The 26459-nt window shown below is 42.4% G+C and overlaps 1 protein-coding gene across 1 annotated transcript in view; it reads right to left on the reverse strand.

Moving 5' to 3' along the window:
- Positions 1 to 282: 282 nt before the first annotated feature.
- carmil1 (capping protein regulator and myosin 1 linker 1) overlaps positions 283 to 26459 on the reverse strand; it is a 33976-nt gene continuing 7799 nt past the window's right edge. Inside the window, exons 4-38 of the mRNA XM_076302043.1 lie at positions 24969 to 25028; positions 24459 to 24580; positions 23942 to 24039; positions 23500 to 23570; positions 23302 to 23375; positions 23028 to 23103; positions 19674 to 19762; positions 19061 to 19155; positions 16713 to 16796; positions 16436 to 16539; positions 16095 to 16172; positions 15857 to 15933; positions 15604 to 15708; positions 15256 to 15325; positions 14384 to 14465; positions 13987 to 14086; positions 13752 to 13806; positions 13189 to 13361; positions 13000 to 13068; positions 12792 to 12885; positions 12299 to 12397; positions 11832 to 11960; positions 11439 to 11573; positions 11083 to 11258; positions 7831 to 7918; positions 7514 to 7651; positions 6648 to 6714; positions 6340 to 6545; positions 5754 to 5863; positions 5134 to 5596; positions 4655 to 4703; positions 4148 to 4363; positions 3545 to 3709; positions 1960 to 2097; positions 283 to 1727 (exon numbers count right to left, since the gene is read on the reverse strand). Of these exons, the coding sequence (XP_076158158.1) occupies positions 1585 to 1727; positions 1960 to 2097; positions 3545 to 3709; positions 4148 to 4363; positions 4655 to 4703; positions 5134 to 5596; positions 5754 to 5863; positions 6340 to 6545; positions 6648 to 6714; positions 7514 to 7651; positions 7831 to 7918; positions 11083 to 11258; positions 11439 to 11573; positions 11832 to 11960; positions 12299 to 12397; positions 12792 to 12885; positions 13000 to 13068; positions 13189 to 13361; positions 13752 to 13806; positions 13987 to 14086; positions 14384 to 14465; positions 15256 to 15325; positions 15604 to 15708; positions 15857 to 15933; positions 16095 to 16172; positions 16436 to 16539; positions 16713 to 16796; positions 19061 to 19155; positions 19674 to 19762; positions 23028 to 23103; positions 23302 to 23375; positions 23500 to 23570; positions 23942 to 24039; positions 24459 to 24580; positions 24969 to 25028 (4098 nt within the window). The 3' untranslated portion in view covers positions 283 to 1584. The remainder of the gene's footprint in view (positions 1728 to 1959; positions 2098 to 3544; positions 3710 to 4147; positions 4364 to 4654; positions 4704 to 5133; positions 5597 to 5753; positions 5864 to 6339; positions 6546 to 6647; positions 6715 to 7513; positions 7652 to 7830; positions 7919 to 11082; positions 11259 to 11438; positions 11574 to 11831; positions 11961 to 12298; positions 12398 to 12791; positions 12886 to 12999; positions 13069 to 13188; positions 13362 to 13751; positions 13807 to 13986; positions 14087 to 14383; positions 14466 to 15255; positions 15326 to 15603; positions 15709 to 15856; positions 15934 to 16094; positions 16173 to 16435; positions 16540 to 16712; positions 16797 to 19060; positions 19156 to 19673; positions 19763 to 23027; positions 23104 to 23301; positions 23376 to 23499; positions 23571 to 23941; positions 24040 to 24458; positions 24581 to 24968; positions 25029 to 26459) is intronic.

Consider the following 26459-nt stretch of genomic DNA (forward strand, 5'->3'; position numbering starts at 1 on the left):
ATTAAAAAGTGGTTTTACTGGGCTGGGGATGGAGGCAGGAAGAGGCGCCTTCACTCAGCACCCAGCACCCTAGCCATCCAGTACCCAGCTTCCCAGCCACAAGGCACCCAGCCACACAGCTACCCAGCCACCAAAACTTATAATAAAGCATAATACAATTTTATTTCCCTGTGTTTTTTAACACATACACATGCATATTTAAATGAAAATATAATGTACAGCATAATTTGAGTATATAGTGAACCTACACTATAACCATTAAATTACCGTATATACCGTCAGTCAAAATGCTTCCAGATTTGCAGAAAGGAGGCAGCATCCAGATAAGGAGGTGCTGTCCATGGGACCTTGGACAGCACCATTAAAACTGTGAAATAGGCCTAATGAACTCCGATCTGAAGTTACTGGCACAGAGAGCTATCTCGTTACAATGGGCTAAATGGTATGTCTTATTTCAATGTAGCCTACTTAACTCCACCTCCCTGTTTTTGATAGAGAATGGTAGGCTATGCCTACAGGTAAGGTGGATGATTGGAGAAAGCACAATTCGGTAGTGCAAAAATATCGAGAGCTTAGATCAACAACTGTCATAAAACATCTTTCCTCACCACTGTCTCGTCTGTAATTGACTGCAGCCTAAAAGTTTTCATCCATAAGGAACATTTTGGTTGACTTGAAATTTGTGTAGAATATTTTATTGGCACAAATATACATATTGTATAAGATATGGACAACTAAGAGCAGTGCAAAGATGTATGAAAAAGTAATCTGAACAAAAAGAGAACACTTATCTAGAGAAAGGTCAGTATTGCAATCTTGCAAAAAATCTTGTCTAATGTGTTTGTTTACACATTAATAATCAGTGATGAATAACTGTAGTATTAGTAATTGCATTTTACTTTTAAAAAACTACACAAAGGTGCAGAAAACCATCACCATGTACCCATTTATACATGCTTAACAAAATATCCACCAACTATTTAACCTCAAGACTTTAACACATATATAGTGAAACATAACTGAGGGTATAGCTCATACATTGAATTAACATATATTGCACATATACAGAAACATACTTTACACCATAAGACTATTTGGCATCAATAGCTGATTTATTCTCAACTAATGCAACTAAGAAAAACTCCCTTGATAAGCTGACTTACCAGAGGATAAAAAGACATGAAAAGGCAAAAAGGCAAAAAGTGAAATGCCCAGTCACCACTGTACACCGACCTCCCCAACTCATCGCTGTTTATTGTCTGTAGTTCACTACAAGAACCACCAGGGGGCAAAAACAGCATTACAGTGGCTATCGATCCCTGTTAGGCTCTGCAAGGTATACGGTCATAATCATGAGCACTAACATACCAAAGACTCTTTCAATCTCCTCTGAAACGAGAACACAACCCTGGTCCCGCACTTTTGTGTAGTGTGTGCCCATAATGATATGAAACGTACATTAAAATGTTGTACTGAAGAAAAAAAAATGGCAGGAGAGGGAAGAGTCAAAACTCCTATGAGTCTCTTTGTCAGAGGCGTCATCTTCATTTGTCTGGTCTGTGGTGAGGAGGAGGAGGCAGGCGTCTATGCGCTGGCGTCTGGGTCTGGGTCTGGGGGCTGGTCCTCTGGGATGGGTTCAGGCAGGTCAAGGGGAGGGGGAAGCAGGTCAAAGGGAGGGGGAAGCAGACCAGGACTGAGGACTGGGTCATCCTCTGGGAACAATTTCACTGCAGCAACAATAAACAACAATATTAGACTTGAATCTCGGACACTTTTACCTTTGGTTGAAACAGGCATTAGATAAAAGCAGTATGGCAACATGGAGTTATGGGGTTATAAGCATTTACTTGTAGATTTTAAAAAGGCACAATAAGCATAATACTGGCATCTTCATTTATGCCGAAATGTATCACTCTATTCCAATACCAAACATTTTATTTTTTAATTGATTAGACAGACCAGGTGTGGGGAGGGACTTGATTCGCTGGCGCTCATCTGCTTCCACAACAGGATTGGTTGAGCAGCGAAGGGAGGATGAGTGTTTTACTGGAGCAGAGTCCAGGTCTCCATCAAATACACTGCTGTCTCCAGCTATCTCTGTAAGGGGGACGGATTAAAGTAGCTTGTGGTTAACTCTTACATGTGATTTCATCATAGCATGCTTTCTGATGTAGCATATATGATGGTATACTTGCCATATGTGGCACACATAAAACACATGTTCTACTCATCCAGAAACACCATTCTACTGTTATAAGTTCTATTGTATTTGTTTGCATTTTAGACAAACTGTAAAAACTGACATCATTGTACGCAAGCAAACTGCATACAGAGAGTCTTGTTGAAGTAATATGATAATCATCCAAACATCTTGCGTCTTAACCCGTGATTCAGTGCTGGCAAAACTCCGCTTACACTCTCAGCCTCTGGTCCTGCGCTGTGCGAGAGAGGGGGAGTGGCTACGGTAGAGCGGAGAAAGCCAACGTGTGCTTCTTTTACCAATATATTTAAATATTAAATGTGACCCTGCAAGGCGAAACCAGTGCCTTTGGTAAAATGTACAAAATTAAGTTATTGTGCTCACATGAATGGCCATAAACTAAGCTTTCCAACGACATGTATATCGAGGGTATTGCAAAAAGTATCGCTAAGATAACCACATCCAGAAAAGGATAAAATCACCTTTTTAAGTAAATTGTCACGTGCGATGGTGTAAGGGCACAGCTATTATTAGCCTTACGGTAGCGTGACTTTGAAGCGGATGCCTGACTATGTGCAGTTTCATCAACCGTGCAGTGTCTTTTTCAGTGTCTTTTTCTGCCCCCTAGTTAATACCTGGGACGGTCATAAGGTGTCACTATAGAATATAATTAATGTATTTCAGGGAAAGTTAGAGGAGAGGAAGCTCTGTGTACATAGATTGTGTATACTTCTAAAATGCGCTACGTCAATGGAAAACTTCTCCTGGTCCCTAAAATGACACCAGGATATTTCTAAAAGTTCGTGCTTTCACATTCATATTCGGTTACATCTGCCAAGAACGATAGAGAGCTGACACATTGAGTACGAGTAATGAGTAGCCTAAGGAGTACATTTTAGCTCTAGCCTACCGTAAAACCTTATAGCGGCGTGGACAAAGGGAATGACTGCTAATGTGTTGAATCTTCACCTAAATAAAGTCAGGGTTTAACAGTCAAAACGTATGTTTATCCATGAAATTTGTTCACAATATGAAAGTGTAGACTGTATACTGTTGAATTATGCGAAAACGTGAAATTCGACATTTTAACCTGTACAGTACGTTTGTTTAACGTGGATTTTCTCAAAATAGCACCGTGCGCAAAGCGACTGGTTTCGCCTTGCAGTGTCACAAATATCTTTTGCCTTTCTTATCCAAACAACGTCAAACTTGGCACTGCACTTACTCGTGCCCGTAGCAAGACACCTGCCACGTTTAAAACCAATCGGACCATCGGTTTGAGAGATATGCGAATAACACACACACACAGACGTTCCTGCAATTTATAGATAGATGGCAGCTCACCAGAGGGAAACTCTCTGCTGTCAGGGTCTTCAGGCGGTGGACTGGTCACATTCTCTCGCTCAGTGTCGGAGGGCGCCCTCTTGTGGCGCTGGGCAGGTACAGGCACCTGGGTAAGACTTGGCATTTTTGGAGACGAGCCACCACTGGGAGAATCCGGACTGTCATCTGAATGATTAATTGATTGATAGACAGATACAGACACAAAGACAGAAAGACACAATACAGAGAGAGAGGATGGGAGAGAAGGAAGAGATTAATATAAATGTATACAGAACCAGGAAAAATTGCTAGATATTTCTTTGATAGAGGTAACAGAGTGAATATTTTCTAGATATTTCTCAGATAGAGGTAACAGACAGTCCATCTCTTTCTCCTCCAGGATGTAATGGGAAGTCCTTTAAATCCCTCTCCCAGAATGCTTCACTGTGCTACGAACACTGTTGCCAAGCCCATTCTCTGCTAAGGAGGCTGTTGCCATACCTACCGATGCTCCTCCAGGACCTAACAGGCAATTCTTGTAATCACTCTCCCAGAATGCTTCACTGTGCTACGAACACTGTTGCCAAGCCCATTCTCTGCTAAGGAGGCTGTTGCCATACCTACCGATGCTCCTGCTGCTGTTGGTGCGGGTCTTGAGGGGTCCAGAGGTGCGAGGGCCGAGGGCAGGCTTGGTGTTCTGGATAGGGAGCTTTGGGATGCCGATGCTGGGCTTGGCCGAGGTGGGAGGAAGAGTAGGATGGACGTTCCTGGAGGCAGGTTCTGGTCGGGATTCAGCTGGGGCCTTCCTCTCAGAGGGCCGGTGGTCTTCCTCACTTGAGCCTACACCAGGGTCAGAGAGATAAATATTTAATGGGTTCTGAACCAGGTGACTATTTCCCAGACATCTTAAAAAGGAAAAAATACTGTTTGACACCATGTTAAATAGGAAGTCAACTCAAACAGGCAGGCCACCGGCCAAATGTTTAAACAGGAAATGTCTGTCAACTACAAGCAGCAACACAATATTAAACACGGGGCTTTTGGGCAAACTCTTGGAAGATGCTTTAAATATGTTTAAAACAGGAAAGGTTCTCACACACCCTCAGAGCTCATGACTACACAAACACTCACCCTGTGCTTTAGTCAACTCTGTCTTTTCTGGAGAAGAGGGTTCACTAACCTGAGAAACAATGTACAAAGATCATGATTCAGACCTTTACAATATACTGACATAAACAAAATACATAAGTCAGTAAACCAGAGTGCTGACTGAAAGCTATTTATTTCATTTCGTACCCATTACTGTTATAACTAACTTGATTTGACCAGTAGAGGGCAGTTTCATCACATAAAATAGTAACAGTTCAGCATTAGGACTACAGTACATACATACAGTAATGCACAATACTAGTATGTAATACTGTATAATAAACTATTATACTATTATTGAAATAAAATTATGCAGGGCAGCCTTTTAAAATACTATAAACAACAGCAAACTCTGGCGTATATCCAGCTATGACACATGCAATCTCAGAGTTAATGAGTAGCCAATGTTTAGAATATTGTTGTAATAAGCAATATGGCAGCATGAAACGTAGCTTACTCACTTTCATAGTGGCAGCGGCCTTCCGCTCCTGCTTGGCTCTCATCTCTGCTAGGAAGTCGTTGCCCATCACCTGCACGCCCATGTGGCGTCCCATCAGAGGGCTGTGCTTCCTCGTGGCCTCTGCCTCCTTGGGGTCGGAGGTCACGGGCTCCTCTGGATGCTCAGGGTCAGCGGGTGTGAAGATGACGTCGGGCTCGGACACAGGAGGAAGGATGGCGGTTTTGACCGGAGGCCTGGGCGGTGTGGGTTCCTCTGGGTCGGGTGTGGGAGCAGGGGGCAGCGGTGTGGCGGTGGAAGTGGGACTGAGGACAGGCGTGTGCTGAGGGGTGGTGGGCGTCGCCGAAGCCGCGTGACTCTTCTCCAACTTGGAGCGTGGCTTGATGCGGTTGAAGAGGCCGCTCATCCGGGACTCGCGCTTCCTGTCGCCATCCTGCAGAGATGGGCTACTCTTCTGTGTGAGGCGCCTGGGAGGAGAAAAATAAAACATGTTCATAAGCTCTTCAAGTAAAACACAACAGTCAAAATGGGCTAATACTGAACGACCTGAAATGTTCAGTGTGATCGGAAATATTACCCAAACAAAACAAAGAGTGTGGATGACTGGCACCTCCTCAGACTTACTTGAAACTGAGCTTGGTGACCTTCTTGGAGAAGAAATCGTCCATCCCCTCATCCACCTTCACCACAACTCCATTCTGATCAACCTCTAGGGCTGGGCTGCTGGCTGTGGCCTTCAATACACAATTAAACAAATTCTTTTCAATTAATTCATTACAATACAGACACACCCCTGAACAATAGGTGAACATCTTAATTTACACAGCTTGGCACATTGTCATAATGTTTGTACAGCTAAATCAGCAATAAAGGCTGCACAATTATCGCAATCGTATTTTGAACCAATGCAATTATCCAGTCGTAGACAGTGAAGCTCACCAATCAGGAGTGCTGTGCTTCTCATGCACTACGCGTGCAGAAGTGGCACAACTTAAAAACACATTTGGAATATTGAACTCAATCTTGACATGGACATTCAAAAATCATATTGCCCATCCCAATGGCAATCGCATTATAGCAAGTAGATATTTTCCCCAAATCATGCAGCCATATTCAGCAGCATAGAGATCTAATGGATGATTTTTAGATGAGATCAGTCCATACAGCAAAAGTGCATGATGGGAGTTAACTGATGCTCTGGGAGCCTTACTGGGGCTCTGCTGGGCTTGGTCATCTTGTTCTTCTTCGGCCGGAGCTTGGTGATGTGCTGGAGGCTGGTGACCTCTGCCAAAGGCAGGTCCCCAAAGACCCCGGACGGCTTCTTCTCCAGCTTGGGGTGAGGCGGCGGGGGTAATGGTGGGTCCTCCACATGAATCGGGACGTCCTCCAAGGCCTTGTCTAAATCAAACTCCATTTCTGATGGGGATGACAACAGGCCATTTGTAAAGTCAAATATTTTGTGAATAAGAGAAGAGTAAGAATATTTTCCCAGTCACACAAAGCCAAATGCTACATTACCAAAGGCGACAGAGATGGGCCTTAGCATCCTGTAAAGAATACTTTTCCTCTTAGATTTGGGTGTCAGCTGCAAAGACAAGAGATGCAGGAAGAGATAAGGCTCAGTCATGCGGAAACACATACACATGCATTGAGTTAAAGCAATCAAAAAGACCACATTCCTTTTCTATTCTGAAATGGATTGGTTTACAATCAAATTGTATCCATTCTCTAGATCAGTGGTTCTCAAACTTTTCACAATGAGTATCACATCAGAAAATTTGCACTCCAAGTATCACCATTATAACCAGAGTAAAACAGTAGCGTAGGTCAATTTAACTGCATATTTTACATTGTACATGCTGTTTTGCGTAACTTTAGTGATTGCGTGGTAAGGTTTTTTTTTTGTTGATATATTTTGATAAAATTTGAAGTGATTATTTTGTCTTTATGAAAAAACACTAGAGAGAATCTGTGTACCACCAGTGGTACACGTACCACAATTTGAGAACCACTGCTCTAGATGCATCTTGGTCAAGAGGTCCTAACTTGAATGATGGGCAAAGTGTCTGAAGTCTATCTAAAGCAAATTCAATAACTAGGCAAAATCAATTTGATAAATTAACACCATGGGCAAGACCTTAACTGCAAACACTGATGAGTCAGCTCAATGTTCCTATATGCCATATGATGGCTTTAGTTCATGCACTCTAACTTTGCTTGTTGAAACAAGGGCTCACAGTGTTATTTCATGAGTCACAGATAGACAATTCAACTCAGTTTGATTTATATAGTACGATAATGTAAGAATATGTCTCAGAGCCCTGCTTGACCATGAATCTTGATGTGAGATGTGTGTGTGTGTGTGTGTGTGTGTGTGTGCCCACCAAGCAGGAGTCCAGATCCTCCATCTCCTCGGTCTCGGAGCTGTGGCTCTCTGGCTGCAGGATGCTCTCCTCCAACACCTCCGTCTCCTGGGAGTCGTGGTGCAGCAGGGGGTGCGCTCGCCTGTTCAGATGCTCCGACTGCAGGAACAGATTAGTGGGATAAAGCACATGCAGACACTGCACTCTCAACTCCATGTCATGGTGCACAGAGAAATTGTGTCGTGTCTGTGTGAGTGAGTGTGTGTGTGTCTGTGTGAGTGTGTGTGTGTGTGTGTGTGTGTGTGTGTGTGTGTGTTTACACATTCAGAGACACTGACCAGGGTTTGTTGAGAATGGGACAGAGCTTCTAAAATCTCATCTTCGATTTGGTCCGAGAGGAAGGATGCCATACTGAGCTTCACTTCACTAAGGGAAGAAAAAGGGAAAATCATTTACAGGACATACTCAACACGTTCTCTACTGCATCAGAGTTTAGAAGCTTGTGTAGGCCTACTGAAAATGTAGGATTGGATGTAAAAAATATACAGTATGATTTCCCCCCTCCCTTTTAAACCCCTGGGAATATGTATTTTTTACACAACACAACAGTATTTTCTCTTTTCTCAGTTTTCACTTTTTTATTTTTTATTCTGTGCAGTATTCAATATGGTTCGATCTATATAGCAATGCTATTTGATCCTGCATAAAACAATGACTGCCAGAGCTAGCTAAATATAGCTTTGAAGCTGAATCCCCCCCATTTGTAAAGTATTTTGACTGTAGGCTATATTTTCATTTGGCGGAAACTTGTAGCCTAATAGGCCTATCCATTACGCATGTGAATAATACATGTTTTATTACAGACATCTGTAAACTATTTAATATTTGTATTTTTCACTGAATGTAATATTACATGCAGTGGTTTTATTTCCTGACGAAATCAGGGACTAGACAAATATATTTTCTTCTGCCCATTAGCGCGGTCCTAGTCGCGCCCAACTGTCGACGGCTACTGTGCACTTTTGTTCGCTTGATCCTATCCCTGACTTAACGCTCATTAGGCTACTCATTATTTCACATTTCCCCTCTTCAATTAACTTTTCCCATTGAGAAATACGACAAACTCATATAAGAGCAAAGTAGTAATTTGCTCAAGCTCCTTTTCCTTCACTTCGTTCCCATATCGTTATTGCTGTTGGTGTGTTCTTAGGCAAGCTAATATCCATATAAAAAAAATACGATTTGGTGATCATGTTTTTATAATTTCGACAACCTTTTTTTCGTAACAATAAAGTGATCTTGGAAAAGTGAAGCATTACTTTAGGTTGTTACTGTTACGCAAAAAATAACGCAGCTTTCTGTATTGATCACAATTTTTAAATAGCAACAATAATTCTCCAATGGGAGAATTTTTGCTGCACCCAAGTGGGCGTAAACATGATAGGCTAGCCGCTAGACCTACTAGGTCTATTCTTTTTCTCTTTTTTTACCCTATATAACCTTTACATTTTTGAAAACGAGAACAGATTGATAGGCCTAAACGGTGGTCTCCTAATTTGCTTCTCCACAATGATGCAACATGCCATTTTTAATATATATATCTGGGCCTATATGACAACCTTTTACAAAACGAGAACAGATTAACACATGTGTCGCTTTGGCTTTTTTCCGCCGACGGCGCTGAGCACAGTGAACGCTGAACTTCATAGGAATTGTCGGCTATTGAAAATAGCCGCCATCAGCGCAAAAAACGCGTTTGGTGGATTCAGGCCCTAATGATGCATATTTTTCAAGTAGGCTAGGCTACTATTGCGTAGCATACGCACACACTGAGTATTCTTAATTCCACTCCATTTCAAAAAATTCCACTCCAATTCAGAATGTTAACGATAACGTTCGATGGGTATAAAAAGCCACGCACTTCTTCAGTATCACTCATTCTGAACACTATTTCACAGAGACGATAGCATTGGTATTACTACGATTTCTACATGGATCAACTTAGTGAGCATCTGAGAGCATCCCTGAGTCCCGCCGGGGCCAAGGAGCTGCAGCTGTTTCTCGCTGGCATGATGGAGGAGGCACAGGAGAAAGAGACCATCCTGAAGGCCACTCTGGAGAAGTTTCTCCAGGATGTCACAGAGATGGAGCATGTCAGGAAGGCGCAGGTGGAGGAGTGGCAAAGGGAGAAGGAGAGGGTGGAAGCGGCTGGAGAGGCTGCCAAACACGATTTACAGGAGAAGCATCGCAACACCTACTCACGCCTGCAGTCCAATGTGGACAGAAGGGCTGAGGAGCTTGAGATGGAGAGAAAGAAACTTGTTGCTCTGGAGAAAGAGCACAAGAGGGTAGTTTTCCTCCTGGAGATGAAGGAGGAGGAAGACTACGATAAAATGATGGCCAAGGAGACAGAGCGCATGATTACAGAGTCTGCGAGGTGGGACAGATGGACCAAAGAAAGGGAGAGCTGCACCTTATCCACGGCTCTGACTGCTGCAGTCCTGAAGCAAAGGTTGCTACAGGAGCTGAAGAGCCAGGCAGAAAAATGGATGGTGAGAAATGTCACTTTTACCTTGACATTTCACATAGTCTAGTTGATCTTCCAAAGATATTTACTTTTATCCTACACAACAGAGGGAATCTGAGAAAATGCTGTGCTTGTTTTCCTCAGGTAACTCAAGGAGCCAACGGCACCGAGAGAGCTCCCATGGTTTTTAAATCATGGATGATAAGGGATCAATGGAGGAAACTCCAGGACAACAGGGCGTGCCTCAATGATGACCTCCAGGTACTTGAACACACAGCTGACATGCTGCAATCACTGCTTAGAACATGAGGCTTAGCAGGCTACCACAGACATAGGCTATAATCTTGATCATTATTAAGCCAAAATATGTTTTTTTTTGTTGTTCTCAGAGTTTCATCAACCGCCAGAAAATTGAAGACGTCATTGTTGAAAATCAGACGCTCAAGGGAGAGATTGATGTGGAGTTCGAGAAAAAGATGGAGCGTCACATGATTGAGACCCTTAAAGAGCAGGAGAAGTTAAAGGCTTCTGTGCTTAAAAAGAAGGTGAAGGTAGAAGAAAAGACCAGGAAAGCACTGGAGAAAGTCCAGAAGGCTGAGCTGAAGGAGAAGCAAAGAAAGGAAGCTAAGGAGAGAAAGGAGGCCGAAAAACTGGAGAAGAAGAGAGCAAGAGGAGAGGGCCAAGACCAGCCAGCCTTCTGCATTCTGTTGTTGGAGGAAATCATCCACAGTAGAAGAGGATGCATAAGAACTGAATAAATAACTCTTTATTAACATAGATGATAAATATTAATTAATAATAATATTAATAATTATTTTTCAAACTCAATCTTTGCTTGGCTCTCTTCTCTTCTTTATGGAAGTAGTGAAAAAGATAGTAAGCAATTGTTAAGTATCTTGTTATCATGACTTCTTTCACTTCTATACCTAAGAATCCATGATCCTATGATGTTTTAGTGCCTATCCCGGATATTTTAGCTTAGCGGTTGGAAATAAATTCCCATACATTTATATTCACTGATTTAATTAAGAGTACAGTGAACCCCCAGTGATCAAAACCCCACCTGATCTTGTTGATTATGTCTACAGCAGACTGTTCCAGTAAGGTGGTTGAGACAAAGTCCCTTGGTACGGCCATTTTGCTGGCACTGGCTTGTACAAGCTCCTGCCTCAGGTTGGGTTTCTTCATAACGTTAGGGCAGAGACTCTCCGCTGCATCCACCATGGACTGCAGCAGGTTCTAGGGGACAGAGACAGTTGTAGAGTTCAATAAGTAATTCATATGCCAACTGTTAAGAAAATGTTTCAGGGCTTCAAGCCAGGAAAACTCCTGTCCCTTATACTATATGTAGTTGAGATTTTATGAACCTGAACTCAATTTATCACATAATCCCTGTGATTTAGGTAGGTTTTAGAATACCTTTAGTTGTTGTTCCATGACTCCGGTTACCTCTCCTGCCATAGACTGTAGCTTGTCCTGGATGGGACCGATACAAGGGCCTTCCGCAATCTCTTCATTTCGAGACGTCGTTAAGTGGTACATGTTAGGCAGTAACTGGAACCAGAGAGATACAGAGGGCAAGATATGGATAGAAAAGTAAGTCAACAAACAGATACAAAAATGACTCAATTTACATTAAACAAAAATCATAACTATTAAGCTGGCGATGACAGAAATAATGTATATCCATTAACAGTATACTATACACCTTTCTAGAAACAATATTAGGTGGTTTTTAGTGTGGACAGTGCAGTGTCAAGATTATAACCTAGAATCTCAAACCTACTCATCCTGTCAATCAGTGCTTCTCACCGTTTTAGAGTTCCTGGCATCCTTCAGGAGCTTCTGAGCCACCCTCATGTCCTCCTGGATGGGGTCAGTCTCAGAGTACCTCAGAGAGTTCAGGTGGTCCTGAACCTTCACACACATTCTCTCAATCATCTGAAGATGCGGGTTGGGGGGGTAAGACATGAGTAGATTAAGACAGAGTAGCTTACAGAGATGTCTGGAAATGTGATCTTTAGTGTAGGTGAGGTAAAAACATCAGTCAATGGATCTCATGTGGAAACTAGACTAAGAAGAACTAAAGAAGTCAGACCCAGGAGTGCCAGCAAATACACCTGTACGCATAAAGGGAAACTTTTCAATGGATCATATCACAGTTCCCAATAGGATACTAAAAACACACTGGCCATGGAGTTCCTCATCATAAGGAAACAGTCATCTAGGTCAAAGAGCTCCAGGAGGTTAGCGAGCAGTACAGCTAACGGCAAAAACACCTGGTGAGTGGTTGTCGTGACAATGCCTTGCTGGAGTCGGTAGGCCTGTTCCTGGAGGTATTTGCGTGTCTCATGATTCCTCAGAAGATACTGCTCCATCTGGAACACAGAGAAAGGCAAACATTGGTGCAAATTGCACTGCATGTTTTCGAGTGACCCCTCATGTCTCCCTCATGTCTCTCACGGTTTATTTGTTTATAATAGAAATTTTCCATGTGAGTGCTGCCAAAACCCTTACTAACTGGGGGTTCAGGCAATACAAAGTGACAGAAAGAGCACATCTATACACAAATGAATGCTGACACAAAGTACAGGCATATTCACAACTGTACCCTGGCAATGTAAATAACATACAATAGTCATTCCATAAAATGCATATACACATATGAATAGCTATGCACTATGTAGCATTCAATTCTATTGTTACACAATCTCTGAATCTACACCAATCATACACTACTCCTATGATAAAAATTCAGTGTTGACCTCTGACCTTCAGAAGGGCATCCTCTGTCTTTTCTGGGCTGGCCTTCAGTGCCTGGGCAGCATCTATGATGGGCATTGGCATGAAGCGGATGGTGTAGTTTCTGTGAGCAGGTAAGAGTATAAATCTATGAGTAAACTGTACACAACATGCCATCATACACTTCAAATTCAATGTTACATGCATTCACACAGCTGTACACAAAAATAGAACATACTTCTCTAGGGCAGCTGCAACATCCTGTAAGCCTTGTGGGCTCACACTGTTCTTGTCCCACACAACAGTCCTGGAGAAAGTAAACTACATCAATTCAACATATCTTCAATAACTTTAATATGAATTATTATAGAACACGTCAAGCAAAATAGGGTAGAGTACAAAATTGGCTATGACAGTTGCACTGCACCTTAGCTTGGTGTTGATTTGCAAGGCCTTGGCTAACATTTTGGCACCCATGTCGCCCATCCCATTGCCACTGATATCCAGTTTGGTTAGACTGGTGTTACTGCCCAGTGCATTGAGAACAATGGAGAGGTCACCCTTTAGCTTTGAGTCAGCCAGAGAGAGGGACGTTAGGGGCTAGAGGGAGAAGAGCACAAGTCAGTGGTGCTCCCTTCGACACACAAATCCTTTTATTTAATCTCAATACATCCTAATTAAGATGGGAATAATTTCTCATCAACAAAAACCTCAACTTTTTCTGTATGAGCGGCGTATTTCCCAGAGTTAATTTTGGTTCAACATCTGAACTCAGAGCCATGTTTGCTTAACTAGGAACTAGGATGTCGCTGATTCATTTTGGGGTGAGACTTCAGGAGAGACGTAAGAGTAGATCTTGAGAAATTCCATTAAAACTCACTTCAGACTTGGATTATACTTAATCTCTGTCTGAGAGTCTTTCCTCAGAGACACCAGATAGGTCTAAGTTTAGCAGTCTGTGGAGAGGACTTGGACAGGAAAATAACTCACAGACTCTTCTTCCTGAATCATGTGCACCAAGTTGCTTAAGACCTGGCCCAAATTCCTACACAAGGGAGGGAGAGGGAAAGGGAGTGAGTAAGTGAGTGAGGTGAGTGTGTGTGTGTGTGTGTGTGTGTGTGTGTGTGTGTGTGTGTGAGAGAGAGAGGGTGAGCAGGACAGATCCTTAGTTTAGATTGCATATGAAATTTCCTGAAAGTTTGTGAGTGAAAAAACAGACTCATACTTGGACTTGATGTTGTTGAAGTTCTTGCCCAGGGACAGGTGTCGTATGGAGCGGTTCTTTGCTAGCCACACCAGAAGGGTGGTAAGGTCTGTGTCAAAGCCTGGCAAAAATCCAAGTGGTATAAAACATTAGGACAACAACTTAGCGGACAACACCATTGAAAAATTACGAGCATCATAACCTGACACAGGTAATGCAACATGATATTGCAAGTGTACTAAAACCACGTCACAGTCAGATTGAGGAGTAACCAATACTTATTATGTGAGCTGAAGGAGGCCTTTTACATAGTTCAAATAGTATGTGTGGGCAGTGTATTTCATCTGAGGCACATATACAGTAAGGGAGCCGGGGTCAGAACAGATGGACAGCATTCCAGTGTCTTCAGAGGACTCACTGTTATCCGAGATGTCCAGGCTAGAAATGTTGGTGATCTCAGCAATGCAGCCCTCCATGATCTGAGAACCGGCTGACCTCAGCTGCAGTCAAGACAAGAGCAATCAATCCATCAAATTATGGGGGTTCAACTTTGGCAAAGTTGTAAAGTTTACTTTACACCCAAGAATGTGCTCAGATGATACAATCATGTTAAAATGTGGGGTAATGAAGATGATAGTACAATGTTCCCAAATAGATATACAATCTCTGCTCTGTCTGGATACTCACTAAATCTGTGAACTAATCTATTTCCATTAAAAAAATATACAGAATACAAACATGCAAAAGCAAAAAATAAATTACTCAACAGGGGCCTTTATAGCTAATCCCCATTTCAGCATGTAAAGTCAGCTGTGCATTCACAACTGTGAATGAGTAAACCTGATCCCATTTAATCCACTACAGGACCACATGTGGGTGAGCACTGACAGGAGGAAGAGACTTTATCCATGCTTCTTATGCCACAATGTAATCTCATTTAGGCTTCTGTGAAAGGGTGTCTTTCACATACAGCACAATACACATGGCTATTTAGCTCACTGAATCATGGTCCTGCTTACGCTACGAGCTGGGCCAAAAAGAGGCCACCAGCAGCAGACTTGGCAGCTGTCTCCCTTCATCATTAAAATGGATTAAACACAAACCCAAACACTGTGCCAGCATAAAAAAGCATTGCCACGGGAACTACTGTGGTGTAAAAAAAGAGATATGCTAAGTGGAAAAATACAAACAGAACACAACTCACAAATTCATGTAAACAGGGACAAAAGGCAGAACCCTGTAAATCAACCTCAGAACTAGTGACAATCCAGAGCTCGGTTCTAGGCTCACCTCGGAGTTGCTCAGATCCAGCGAGACCTCTTTGAGGTTGGTGTTACTGGCAATCCCGAGCAGAAGGGCTCTGGCATAACAGAACAGAGCAGAACACAGAAACAGAACAAAGACCCGAGTAAGACTTCAGACCCAAATGCAGACACAGAACAGAAACATTATCCCATCCGATTAGCACTTCCTGAATGCAAATATGGTGTGTTTTTGCTTTTGGGAGCTTTGAAGCCAGAGACAATCTGAGTTTTTTTTTTATTTTTATATATAACCTGCTTTTTGTATTCTATAATTTATGTGACATGACAGGTAAAGGAAAATAGACACTACATGTGACAGGAGGTTGTGGCTTACTTCAGTGCCTCTGGGGGTAACTTTGTGCCTGACAGGTTGATGGTGCTCAGTGCTAATGCACTGTTGAAGAACTGCTTAAAAGAGGGTTGGATGTCTTTCCCCTTCCTGGAACATGGATGACAAACCAAAAACATCAATACATTTAGCCTTATCAAACAAAGAACTGGGCTAGGGTAGGAAAATATAGTTTGGATACATGACTGTGTGTGGTGTATAATGTGTGTGTGTGTGTGTGTGTGTGTGTGTGAGTTACCTATGAGAAAAAACACTTTTACACATGTTGAGAACTGAAAGATTCTTGAGACATCCCCGAAGCAGCGAAGAGCATATCTAAGGGAAATATCAGATCAATTAGCACATATTTACAAACTTCATCAACCTCAAAGTGCATTTTATCTCAACATTTTAACATTTTAACAAAGAAAATGCATAATGTAGGCTATAGGCTAATGAAGCAGGTGATGGCTGGATAGAGATGAGAAGCAACTCACTAATTCAAGAGGGCAGTCGCTATTAGACAGATCCAGTGTTTGTAGGCTATTTGGCTGACCCAAGAAATTGCAGAGATTCTATAAAGATGGCAAAAAAGGGGAGACAGAGAAACATTAGCCTACAGAAATGTGTACATAAAGAGACAAACAGGGAGGCTTGATCACCATAAAAGGTGACCCATTTTGCACTGTTACTTTAGCCTACTTAGGCTACTGTAAGCCTAATGCCTTTCTGCTTTAGGTATGTTTTCTACTAGCTTATCCACAAGCTTTTCTCCTGATAATCATTATCTATTTGTAAACGAGACAATTCTCTAAGATGGGTAGGTGGTAGAGCCTACTGCAAGATCGTCCCCCCGAAGTGCATTCCCAGACAGGTCCAGGTGTGTCAGTGTGCTGGCCATGGAAGGATTGGCACTGAGAGACTGTGCAAGAATGTTCACTCCTGAAAAAATGCAAAAAACAGAAGCTGGCATTGGCTAAAAAGGAATGCTCGGCTTCCCAGGCATTTTTTCTGGGAGACAGCATGAACATAGCCGTAAATGTTTGCAGGTGCTGGTATAGAGACGCTTGAGTGGTTTCCACCAGACTGAGGAAAAGCTGAGAGTTGCTGTTTACCTTTGGATGACAGTGAGTTCCTTGAAAGATTCAAATACTTGAGCCGTGTTTGTTTGGCCAGAGGAGAACTAAGAGCAGCAATGCCTGCATCAAGGGGAAAAAGACAAAAACAAAAATATCACAAGAGCACCCTGAGGCCAGAATGTTGACAATCATCTGAAACCTTAAAAATACAAAAGGTTGAAACTCTGTGTTTGAAGGGTTGAAATGTAAAATAATTTGAAACATTAAAACACATTTTTGAAGCCAAACACAATGTCCACTTTGATGCTGTGCATCAGATCTGTAGATCTATCTATCTATCAAAAAAAAAAAAAACTTTGTTGTTGGTGAGTAAAATTTGTTTACGACCATGAATCAAACTTATGGATAATGTGAGGCAACACTGGATAAATTAATTATAACTTTTTGGGGATTATTATTGGCTTATTTCAACTTCTAACGTGCCGGGGGAGGATGAGGTGGATACCAGGTCCACTTTGATTCTGTGTTAGCTAGCTACCTACCTAGCTAACACATAGCTATTTTTTTTTTGTTGATTAGACAAATTTGTGTACCACCATGAATCAACAAACTTGTGGGTACACTGACGACCCTGGATGATTTAGTAATGTCTTGTTTGGGATAATTATTGGCTCAGTTTCTAAGGTGCCATACAAAAGACATCCTAACTTTAGCTTAGCTGTTAGCTGACTTTCACTTAGCCAACAGTATGTTAGCTTCGGGTAACGTTAGCTGGGGCGAAGTTAACGTTAAAGCGGCCATTTTATTTCTGTTTGGAAATCAAAACTTTGTTAATTATTGTTTTTTAAGTTAGTGCATCCTAGTGAACTAAGAACTAGGGTTTTATGATCCATCGAAGGCTGCCTTAAAAAAAACTGTACATAGGCTAAATAGATAGCTATTTATTCTGTAGCTATAGCCAAGCCACTTTGTATGTAAACAAACATGTGATAATGTTATTTCGTAGCTTTCTTATTCATTCACTTTTCACAAATTGCACGCAGTCAAATGCTGAACTTCATCTAGTTATAGAAATATAGCACCCTAAACTGACATTTGCATATTTAATTCAGTGTAAGTCTGTAACATTACACACATATGCTAAGTTAATATCTGGATGCTGTTCCGGCTATGCCTAGCCTGCAGCCTGTTCGTAACGTTAGCTTATAAAATCATATTGCACTCGCGGTCAAATGCTGAACTTGACCTACAGAAATATAGCACCCTAAACTTACATTTGGATATTTAATTCAGTGAACATGGGCCGACTTTCGGTAACATTACACACATATGCTAAGTTAATGTCAGGATGCTACTGTTTTCGCATTTTTCAAGTTCAGGCTAACCTTTGCCTGTTGAGTAGTTTTACATTTAGGCTAAATTTATTCTGGCGTCCTTAACGTGGTGGCCACTGATCTATAAAGAAGTGTTCTTCATAGATTATAGATCAGTGGTGGTGGCACTAGCGTAACACACAGAATTTAGGAGTTTTAAAACCCTGTTTTTGAAGGGGAAAAAACAACAAGGATGCAGCCCCATTCAAAGTAAAGTGGTTGGATAAGTCAGAAGTGATCTGAGTCTGACAGCTCCCCCTGACATGGGAGTGATATGCTCGCTATCTTTCAGGGTTTCAAACACTATTCACACTTTTGGGCAGCGTCTGTCTCACCTAAGACCCTGCTGTGTGGGCTCTGCCAGTTGTAAACTTGAAGCTGGCAACACAGTGCAAATGTGTCTGACTCTTCATAAGTTTCAAAATTAAGATCTGCCCTTTCAAATATTTTTTCTTCAAAGATTCAGAACTTTTTTTCCAGCCTATAGCCTATTATTAATTTTCAGAGTAGCCATACCATTTAGGCTTACAAAGTGTCACATCTAAAAAACAAACTGAGGCGAATGCACCAGAACCTTTAAACTATGAAAATAAGTTGCAAACATATTATAAAAAGAGTATGAGACTTGTTTTTTCAACCTATCAAAACATTGTATTAAGAAAGATTTCAATTCGTTACGGTCTTGTAACATCATTTTTATTGACATCAAGTTTCAAACAGGGCCTTCCCTCTGTTCCCTGGGTCCTATGTTCCCTGTGTTCTCAAAGCAGGGAACATAGGTACGATCCCTTTCAAACACCGAGTTTCAACCTTTCACATCTTTTACAGACAGTCTCAAATCAGCATTCTGGCCACGTTTGTGTCCTGTGTGTGGGTGTACAGCTGTGTGAATGCATGTAAAATTGAATTTGAGACACAGAGAGAGAGACTAGAGACTATTTGTATCTGTGTATTTGAGTGTGTATACTTACATAAATGTATAGTCTTTTTAAATATGTGTTTAAATAATACCTTTGTCCTCCAGTGAGTTGTTGGCCAGGTTGAGGGTGTGGAGAGCGGATTTGGGGTTGTGGCTGAGAGCAATGGCCAGCTTCTGTGCAAAATCTCTGCACACACACACACACACACACACACACGCACACACACACAGACAGACGGAGCACATTAACTCTCAGCAGTACAGAATGACCTAACATAACCCAGTCTGGCCCAAAGTAGCCCACAGAACTGGCATAAATCAGCATTCCACAGTGGACAGAGCTGAGAATGGACAACACAGAGTGTCATAAATGCACCATGCATACCTGCCTGCTATCTGTGTGCACATTTCTAACAACTGTAAATCACAGCGCAGAGCAACACTCTCCCAACAAGCATAATTCACAACATTTAAACACACACAAGCTGGTAGGATTGTTTCTTCAACTGAGGGGACATTTGACCACTGAACACACCCATACAATTCCAGTACCTGATGTTGAGGAATGTCCATACTATTAAGCCCCGTTCCTATACGGCATTTCCTTCACCATGCAAAGAATGCTATTTGTTGCCATTATTGAATACAGTTAGTTACAGTACATTGTGATTTGGATCTTGGGTATGACACAAGTGTGATACTCACGCTTTGAGACTGGCATTGTCCAAGACTAGCTCCTCAAGTCGCACTGAGCGTGACACAACTCGGAGAATCTGCTCACAAAGGTCTGCAGACTAAAAAAAAAAAGAAATCAAAATAAACAGCAAACTTGACATCCAAATTACACAAGATGCTAAAATAAGTTTATTATGACACTGCTGTCTGTTGACAACAGAATATATCTCACTCTTCATATAGGAATATACCACTCTCTCTGAAATGTAGTTTAACAGTAGGGCCCCAAAGTCATTAACATGGTGAGCACTGCAGAGGGTATTTTCCAAGATTCTGACTTAGGACTGGAAACAGACTACTCCCATGTTTTGGGACTTTGTGATCCCAAAAAATGTCTTAAAGAAGCAGTCTCACAGAACAGGGTGGTGTGTTGAGTACTGAATTCCACTGAGCCAATAAGGCAACAATATAGATTTTATTAGAGTTTATTTGGGGCAGGCTTGTAATCGAGGCAGGCCTTTATTTCTGTGTTTTATTGTGAGGCATGCGTTTCGTTTGGCTATCAAAAGCATACATGCATTCGTGGTAGGCTATCAAAAGCATACGATTTTAGGGTTGGTTTTGGATTTAATTTACTTTTGGACTGTTTGATTATATTGCTAAATGTTGGGACGGATAGGCACTGAAATCTGGAGGGTATTTGATGGTTCACTATTAAGTTTCATGTAGTTGAAAGATTGTCGGGATTTCCGCCCGCTGTGTTTATTGCGAGACAGGCAGTCGCTTTCATTCATTCATTGAACATGCACTGTGCTGTAATGGAAACCTTATTGCGTAGCCAAGTAGGCCTACGGTAGCCTAAATCGAGTTATTTTTTGCATGATGATTTTATGCATGATTCACTTTATCATTAAATTCGTAGGCTGGAATGCCTTGCGGCAACAATTGTGTTTAAATGTAGTAGTAAGTAAGTAGTAAGTAAGGCTTTAGCCTCTGGCAAACTCAGAAGGGGACGGCAAGCGACTGGTAGCTTGAGAGCGACGTGTTGAGACCCAACAGTATTAAACCACCAACCAACAATATAACACATTAAGAAGAGCTCTTTCATTTCATTGAGTTAAATCGAAACAATGTCTTTTAGTGCTCGTGGACTGATAGCCATAGGCTACTGGTAGGCAGTATCCCGGCCATAATTTGAGGATTTACGGGTATGTGATATGCCTCTGAATCATGTGATGCGTCCAAACAGTGGCATCTGATGGTCATCACGCTATCTATCATCGTTTGCCAAATATTCTAATTCAAAATTGTAAATCTTACACAAAAGTATAAAATAATCTAAACTTCATTCACTCTCCGTGTATAGATCAATAGAGACTTGCCGAACAGGCTGCAGGGCAACAGTTTGATAGCCTGCATGAAAATAATAAATGCTCCGCACTTGTAAAAGAGTGCTTTACCAAAGGGTCCTTGAATTGTTCTTTTTAAAAACAAGGAGGATAGCCTGTAGCGATGCAGGGTTTCCCGCAGGAAATGTGTTAGTCAAGGTGGTAGGTCGTAGGTCCCGGGGGTGGGGGGGTCTGGTATCGGTTGCCATCCGAGCGGGGGGGGGGGGGGGGGGGGGGGGATTGGGGTTGGTGGTTCTTGTATCGGTTGCCGTCGGTGGGGGGGTGTGGGTGTTTGTGCGATACACTGTATATTTAACAATTATTTATTAAACACTACATTATAAATAAATAACCAGCATCTCAAAATAACAGTTAACAAAGAACAAAGTAACAACACCAAACAAACTATAGAACAAGTGCAGAAGAAAGTGCAAAACAACAAAATGTGCAAATGTGATCAGTCACTACTTATGGCAGAGCTGACAACTAGCATCGTTACAAGCCATCCTCCTTGGCTTTAAAAAGATAATTTCAAGGGCCCTTTGGTAATTGCACTGTTTTACTATTGGACCATTAATGCTTATCTTCATGCAGGTTGTCAGACTGTTGACCTGCAGCCTGTTCCGCAAGTCTGTCCTGATCTATACACCGAGAGTGAATGAAGTTTAGATCATTTTATAGTTTTGTGTAATATGGATGGAATTTGAGCGCGGAGCGCTTTTTAATTTAGAGGCCGGAGTGGCCGCTCTGTTCCGCTCCCATACCGCTCACACCACGAGTCTGAGGCATGCCCACTAATAAAACCAAGACCGTTAAATTTTTAGAAAGCATACGCGTAGGCACGGATGGGCCTGGACGGGCCTACGCCCGTCTATTGTCAGTCTTGCGCGTCCGATTAGACGCGCAAGTCAACACTGTGCAGGTGGCACTGTGCAGGTGGCTGTTTACTCGGCCGCTTCTCCGGTCAAATTCGCGTCAGGTAAATTTAGCTCCCCGGTCCCAAAGAACTAAGAGCAACGGCAATATATTTCACTCAGAACATTTATTTTAAAAGACTGCAACACTGTTAGTGCAACAACAAACAAGCTTGGCAACATTAACTAAAGGGATCAGTCGGGATTAATTGCCAAAATAACGAAAATGACAAATCACGCAGCCGGCTAAATATTTTAAACTTGCGCCAAACGGATGAACCCAGCATCGGTGCGTCGCATAAATTAAAACACAAATTGAAGCAACAACTTGATCATTGGAAAACCCTACCACTAAACCTTTCCATAGGCCTGCAACGTTTATGACATAAAAAGTGGAATATGAACGCATTTCATCACACCTGACAATTAAACTGAGCTGTGGCTGTTCGCGATTTGACTGATTCTTGAGAACGAGGAGCAAGATATTTGCACCGCTCAGCTCTGCTCACTAGCTCTGATTCGGAGGCATATCACATATGATATGAGGCATATCACATAATATATGATTATTTTTCGATTCATGACACCTTATTTTTTAATGCGTTCTGCGGAGAAGGGAGATTGGCGTTGGTCACGGTTTGGAATGAAAGGGAGAAAACAGGACAAAGTAACACGTTTTTTTTTTTTTTTTTTGACGACGTAGTTAAGGCGGCAGGCTTGTTTTGCCAAGGCGGCCGCCTTGACTGCAAAGTGCTGCGGGAAACCCTGCGATGCTAGATGTCAGCTCTGCCATAAGCAGTGACTGTGATCACCGTTGCACATTTTGAAAATGTTGTTTTGCACTTTCTTTTGCACTTTAGTGTTGTATAGTTTGTATAGTGTTTGTAAAGATTGCACACATTAATTGCACAAACAATCCCCCCCCCCCCCTCCGTCTTCCCCGTCAGATGCCCCCCCCCCAATCCCCCCCACGGCAAAGCCCACCTTGACTAACACATTTTCTGCGGGAAACCCTGTATGGTGACACTCACCAACATTTGTAGGAGAACATATGCCAATATGTTGTGTTTAAAGAGACATACCAGTTTGTAATCCTTCACGGAGAGCTTAGTGAACCACTGGTTGTATTCCAGAGCAGCGACGATGATAACCAAATCTCTGTGAAGCAGATAAATGCCAAACGTATTTACTGTTCATTGTCCAAGCAACTTCCATGCAAGAAAGAACTGTCACTGTTAATGCATAGCTGGTTTTTAAGTTACAGTATCTCAACATAAAGTTAATGTAAACAGCAATGGGAACAGAATCTAATGAACAGCCGTAATGACATCCTGATATCCCTTATGGAGATTGTACCTGTTCTCTAGATGAATAAAATCTTGCAGATTCAGTTCCCTTGTGTCTTGGGTTAGGTATATTGTATCTACGTCCTTGAGACAGAGAGGAAGAACACTGTGAAGAGGTGACTACTGTACAGGGGTGTACATGGGTGCAGAAAACACTTACAGTCAGCACCACAAAGTCACTGTTGGAAGAACTGTGTTTTGTACTAACCCACTGCACTTCATCTCTGTACGGAAGACCCAACTGATCACACATACACCAGTATGTGTGCGAAAATCCACCTAGAATGGTACAGCAGGCAATTGGAACAATAATTAAATATTGCACATTTTATTGGACTATTTCCTTTATGCTACATATAACATTACATGTTTTGGTAGTGTCTTTCTCACCCAAAATATAGAATCAGACCTTGGACTAAAGTGCAATGTGAAACAAATGTGATTTGATATCCACTACCAAGCAGTATACGGCATGAACAAGTGTATCCCATCTTTTTCAAACATCAATTTCTACTAAATATTTAAAATGACATAAACTACACATGACTGAAATCCTGTTCAGAGAGTACACAGTAGAAATCTGTTGCCATTTCACCCTGGAGTAAATAATATTTTCAGAGTGGCAGTGTGGAGATGCTGATGACGCTCACCACACGGCCCGCAGTCGACAGGCAGCTGGTCCTCCCACTTAGAGAGAAGGGCAGTCATCCTGTCCTCTGGCTTCAGAGACACTTTCTTCATGACCTCCCTGCCAAACAGCAAGAGAGAATAACACACTATTTCACTCCCTCATACTAAACAACCGCAGTTCTGGGATATGTGCGTGTCTGTATGTGTGTGTGTGTGTGTGCATGAGTATGTGTATGTGTGCCTGTGTGTGTGTGTGTGTGTGTGTGTGTGTGTGTGTGTGTGTGTGTGTGTGTGTGTGTGTGTGTGTGTGTGAGAGAGAGAGAGGGAGAGAGAGCATGTGCATTTGCCTTTGTGTGTATTTAAGACAAAGTTACAAGTTTGAGTGCCAAAGAAAAGAGATCAGCAAAAGCAAACACTTGTGTCTTTTTACAGGGGGAAAGGCAAAGGGCAGAGAAGAAAACAAAACAAAACCAAAGAAAGAAAACTCATAAAACAGAAATCGCCAGCTGAAGCTGAGGTCAACGAGAGAGCACCTACCCTGGAGACAGACTGGGGCATATCCTCTGGAGATCACGGCCCACTTGGGCCACCACCTCGTCCACCTCCTCAGCGCTGGCCAGCTTGAAGGACACCAGGCCGCGCTCATGCTTCACCACCAGCTGCAGGGGGCGCCACAAACACATCAACAAAACCCCAGAGTGACTGGGCTCGAGGGCCCGATGGCTGACCATGCCAGTCTGACTGGGCCTGGGTTCTTATCAGATCAAGTTACAGCAGCACCAGTCTGAGAGTGCAGGTTGGTGGTAAGGCAATATCATAATGGGCCTCCATTCTTCTTGGGGATGTCAGAACCAGCACACAGGGAGGCAGTGTGTGTTCTGGTCATTTCAGGACTACAGAACACACAGACCACAGTAGCTTGCAACCCTCACAGTCCATTGTGCCTGAGGTTTTGGTCAGGATAAGTCCTACAAATGAGTACTACACAGAACAACAGAAATAAGTCCGAATGACTGAATGACGTACACTCTCAGTTTGGCTACACACCTGATCTGGCTTGAAACTGCTGATGCTTTGAATGTCCAGATAGTTGAAAGACTGCTCAACCTTGGAAATAACAAAAGGAGCAAATTAGGGTAACTTTTTTTGTCCTCGCATAACAGAAATAACATTGAATAAGTAATATGCAGACCAAGAACAATGGAAGCATACATTGTCAAGTCACTTTTATTTATATAGTGCATTTTTGTATGCACAGAGTGCAACCCAAAAACTGTGTAAAGGACTTTATAAGATATCCTGGCAACATGGTATCTGTTCTAAGGAACTGCAGCTTAATATGTGGTGATTTTATTCTGCATTTTATGAGTGTTAAATGGTAATTAAATTAACATGCAATGCAGCAACACACAATACCCCCCTCCTCCTCCCATATGTGCAGGCATACAGTAGCACACACATAAATGTATACACACAAGCACACACATAAGCTCACTAAAATGCAAATGCACAATTGGCTATGCACAATTGCACATCCTCTATACATGCAGAAATGTATAGACACACAACTTGACAGGAAGCACAAACAGAGGGAGGTCAAACTAATCCAGGAACCCTCATCTCTTCCTGAGGACAAGAGCGAGAGAAAGCTTGCCTCTGTCCAGCTGTTTCACTGTGGCCATTGTCTGAGCGCGCTCTCCTCTCCCTGCCCTCCCCTGGGACAGCCCGCTCCCACAAGCACTGGCTCGCGCCCAAGCCTGCCCGACCCCAGCCAGCAAGCCAACAAGCGCCTTTGTGGCGTTCACTTCTCCCTCTACTCTGTCCATCCCTTGTCTGTCTGTTCTATCCATTCTTTATCCACTTGCAGAAAAAGAACGCTTGATTTGAAAGCATGATTTGTTTTCTTTTTTTCCTGTCCTTAAGCAAATGTTATGAGCTTGTTTACTTGTTTGGGATGTGGCTAATGTCTTGAGGTGGGCTCTCTTAGAGGAGAATTGTTTTGGGGGGGGTTATCCCACGCTAGTGGGCAGTCGGCAGTCACCCAAAATCCAGCTGTGAAAACAGCCTGTGGGAAAGAAAAACAGGGGGGGGGGCAGCCTGGAAGAACTTGAAGAAATCTGTGAAGACACCCAGAGGAAGATGGAGGGCATGAAGAATAACAGAAGAGGAGAGATTGGGGGGGGGGGGGGGGGGGCAAACAGCGGTGGAGTGAACAAAATAAATTGTATAATGGAATAGAAATAAAATCAAATAAAAAAAGATAAAAGATGTATAGTGATAAAACAGAGGTGGAGAGAATGCAGGGGAGAAGTAAGCAATACCTTTATCAACCCATCATGCTCAAGACATTCCATGTCTCTCCGAAAAGCAAGTAAGGACACGCCTGCATCTACAGTGGGAAGTTCAGCACACCAGATTTGAGGTCAAAGCCTCTAGAGTAGAAGGGCGAGAGAGAGAGACAGAGAAGGGCCCTAGGAGTACAAGTCTGCTACTTCCTCAGAAAGCAGAGAATAGAGGGCAAATGCAACAGGGGCAAAT

This window comes from Alosa pseudoharengus, unplaced genomic scaffold, assembly GCF_046254945.1.
Source record: "Alosa pseudoharengus isolate Yale_2024_CS ecotype anadromous, Long Island Sound unplaced genomic scaffold, YU_APseudo_1.1 YU_APseudo_1.1_scf_23, whole genome shotgun sequence".
NCBI lineage: Eukaryota > Metazoa > Chordata > Actinopteri > Clupeiformes > Clupeidae > Alosa > Alosa pseudoharengus.